General features: G+C 42.0%; 1 protein-coding gene across 3 annotated transcripts in view; it reads left to right on the forward strand.

Annotated features, from left to right (window-relative positions):
• The window catches only part of LOC102240020 (selection and upkeep of intraepithelial T-cells protein 8), a 32,988-nt gene that overhangs the window by 22,473 nt on the left and 7,189 nt on the right, over window positions 1-3,326 (forward strand). For 2 of the 3 annotated variants that reach the window (XM_014543429.1, XM_014543431.1), the window contains exon 5: window positions 1,326-1,436. The exons of the other annotated variant lie outside the window; for it this stretch is intronic. In XM_014543429.1, coding sequence (XP_014398915.1) covers window positions 1,326-1,436 — 111 coding nt within the window. The remainder of the gene's footprint in view (window positions 1-1,325; window positions 1,437-3,326) is intronic. 3 annotated transcript variants of the gene reach the window in all.

Below are 3,326 nucleotides of genomic sequence, written 5' to 3' on the forward strand. Positions count from 1 at the left end.
TTGTAGAATTTCCACTCAGCCAGCCTTCCTGTGGTTCTGGATGATGTCCGTTCCATCTTTTAGTTGTATTTTTGAAGTGGTTGTTCGAGGCAGCAAACTCCAGTGTTTACCTATGCCCCCATCTTGGTTTTTTTCCTATGTGACACTTTACATCCCCATGTATTATAGGCAGTTTTTAAAAATCTGATAAAAATAAATTCTATCTTTGTATTTATTTAAACTTTTTCCCTACTATTTACAGATATTCACTCTTCCATACTAACCTCAAAATTACTTTAACCAACTTTTTTAAATAAAAAAGACCTTCAAAGCATTTCTGCCTGGAATGTCTTTAAGTCAAGAAAGTGATTATGAACAATGAACAGTTAAACAATTTGTGATAATTCATGACCACAGAATATTATTTACTGTCACAGGAATAGGTCATTGTACCAATAATAAAAATCAGGAGAGGTAGAAAGAAATCCAGATCATAAGGAAACAGCGTATACCAAATTATAATTATACTAGAGGCCCGATGCACAAAATTTGTGCAAGAGTAGGCCTCCCTTCCCCTGGCTGCTGGCACCAGCTTCCCTCTGGCACCCAGGATCCAGGCTTCCCTCGCAGCCTCAGCTTCCTCTGGTATAATTAGCATATTACGCTTTTATTATTATAGATGAATAAGAGAACTCTTATTCATCTGTAAGATTTTAATGCATTATTAAAATGAAATAGTTCCTATGTGATCTTGCAAATAATTGACTATACCTCAGGAAGAAAAAGGCTCATACATGCAACTATATACAAAAATAAATTTCATATGGGTTAGAAATTAAATGCTACAACTGAAACAAAACCTTCTGAAGAAAAATACTGTATAAGAGAGACCTTGTTAAAAATGTAAACCATAAAGGGAAAGAAAGATCTGTTTCTCTCCATTATCTTTACACCCTAAGGCTCTCTTACAGCCATTGAGCTTCTCAACCCCCAGTATGACTTATATGCCCAGAGTTCTGCTTGATTGTTTCCTTTATAACAGGAAGCATGTGTACTGGATATTAGTAAGAGACAAGCGAGAGACTTCATTCATTTTATGGCCTCAGTTTCAATTCTGTCCCCAAACAAGCTCAATCCCAGCCTCTGTGCTTGTCATTAAAACAGTTTCATTGCTTTAGCCCTGACCCAAATACAAAAAAATAGTAAATAAATAAATAAATAAATAAAATTAAAGAAAATGCAGGACCTGGAGGGGAATCCTGCTTATTAGCAGTAAAATTCCTAATGCAATAGTGATGCATGTCATGGATTTATTGAACTTCACATTGTTCTGCTCTTTCTTTCAGATGCCCTGTTTGTTCCAGTCCACATTGGACTGGTGGTTTTAGTTTCACTTTTCTTTGTGATACTGGTTGTTATTGGTGTGCTCCTTATCTGTCGATGTTCCAAAAAAACAGGTAACTGCTGCAACAAGGGTGGAATCATTTAGGGCATCTCTCTAAATGTTATGCCTAAGTCACATTGGGTGCTTAAGTAGAACAGTATGACATTTGTCAACAAATGCCAAGCCTTACATAGAATGATTTAGGGCTTGTTTCTCACTTTAGAAGTGTTAAACTCCACACCTCTCAATTAGGAGCTTCCCAGGACAAGGATTATTTGAGGAATAAGATCAGTATAAATGTCTCCTGAGCTGCTTAGCCCATTTGCTTCTATGCCTCCAAGGAATGCTTTCTCTCTTAGGTAAGAGTCTATTCAACTGAAATGAAATGGATCCAACCTATGCTTCACTTAAAATAATTTAGTGATGGGTGAACCCTGAACCTTGCTCTAGGATACACTTCATTTGATCACAATCTCCTTGCCTGCACAGATTGCCAGCAATGTTTAAGATACTATCTCCATTTGAGGACTGGAACAAAATTAACATGAAAAAGAAATAGGTCTTTAAACCAACAAATCCTTTGTAACCAGACTGTTCTCTCTGGTTTTATGGCTAAACTAAATGACTATATAATCTTTATGAATAGATAACTGAATTATGCCCATCAAGTACCAGGACATCAGACTTTTTTAAAAATATATTTTATTGATTTTTTACAAAGAGAAAGGGAGAAGGATAGAGAGTTAGAAACATCGATCAGCTGCCTCCTGCATACCCCTACTGGGGATGTGCCCGCAACTAAGGTACATGCCCTTGACCGGAATTGAACCTGGGGCATTTCAGTCCACAGGCTGACGTTCTATCCACTGAGCCAAACCAGTTAGGGAAGACATCAGACTTTTTTAAGAAGAACTCTTTTTCTAAAATATGGCCAAGCAAAATAGCTCACATATAGCTGAGTAAACTGCTAGATGGGGGATGTGAATTTGGAGATGGAGTAGACAACTCAATTGGAGATTGAGTCAACAGAGAAGATGCAATTCATTGTGCGCTTTTTTTTTTAAAAATCAAGTCCTTAAAACCTGGTACCACACTTATTCAGTGCCTATTTATGCTAGGCTTTGTGATAATAATTTTACAGAATTTATCTAAATTAATCTTGAAGGGCAGTGCTATTGTTGTCACCATTTGATGGATGAGGATACCATGGCTCACATAGCTCTTAGTGGCAGAGCCAGGATTGGAATGCAGATGTGTTTGTCTCCAATTCTCATGTGCCTGCACACCTTAATGGTCTTGAAGATTATCATTTTGTGTGGCAGCCTGTCACATAGCTATCATGAGAATTTTCTTCATTGTAAAAATCTAATCTACTGATACATATTTACCCATTATAACATCTAGAGGCCCAGTGCAGGAATTCATGCATGTGTGGGGTCCAGCCGTCCCAGCCCCAATCAGGCCTGATCGGGCTGGGTCTGTCAGGAGGAGGAGATGGTGGGAAGTTGGCCAGCTGGCCCACGCAGATCGGGGCCCAATTATGGTCCCCAATCAGGGCCTGGCTGGATGGGGGAAGGGGCCACGGGCGATTGGCCAGTGGGCTCTATACCTGATTGGGTTGGGGAGCTGATTGGGGGCAGGGCTGGCCATGGAGAGGGGCTGTGGGCGATCAGGGGCCAGTGGCCTGGGTGAGGGGCTATGGGTGGTTGACTGGCTGGCCCTGCCCCTGATCAGGGTGTGGGGGCTGATCTGGAGTGGGGCTGGGCTGGGGGAGGAAGGGCTGCAAGAGATTAGCCAGCCATCCCTGCCCCCTATTGGGGTGGGGGGCTATCAGGGGCGAGGCCAGCCAGGGGGAGGAGCTGCAGGAGGTTGGCTGGCCAGCCCTGCCCCCTATTGGGGCGGGGTGGGGGGTGCAGGTTGGCCGGAGGGAGGAGCTGCAGGCCTATTGTGGTGGGGCAGGCTG

Source organism: Myotis brandtii, unplaced genomic scaffold (genome assembly GCF_000412655.1).
Source record: "Myotis brandtii unplaced genomic scaffold, ASM41265v1 scaffold3255, whole genome shotgun sequence".
Lineage (NCBI taxonomy): Eukaryota > Metazoa > Chordata > Mammalia > Chiroptera > Vespertilionidae > Myotis > Myotis brandtii.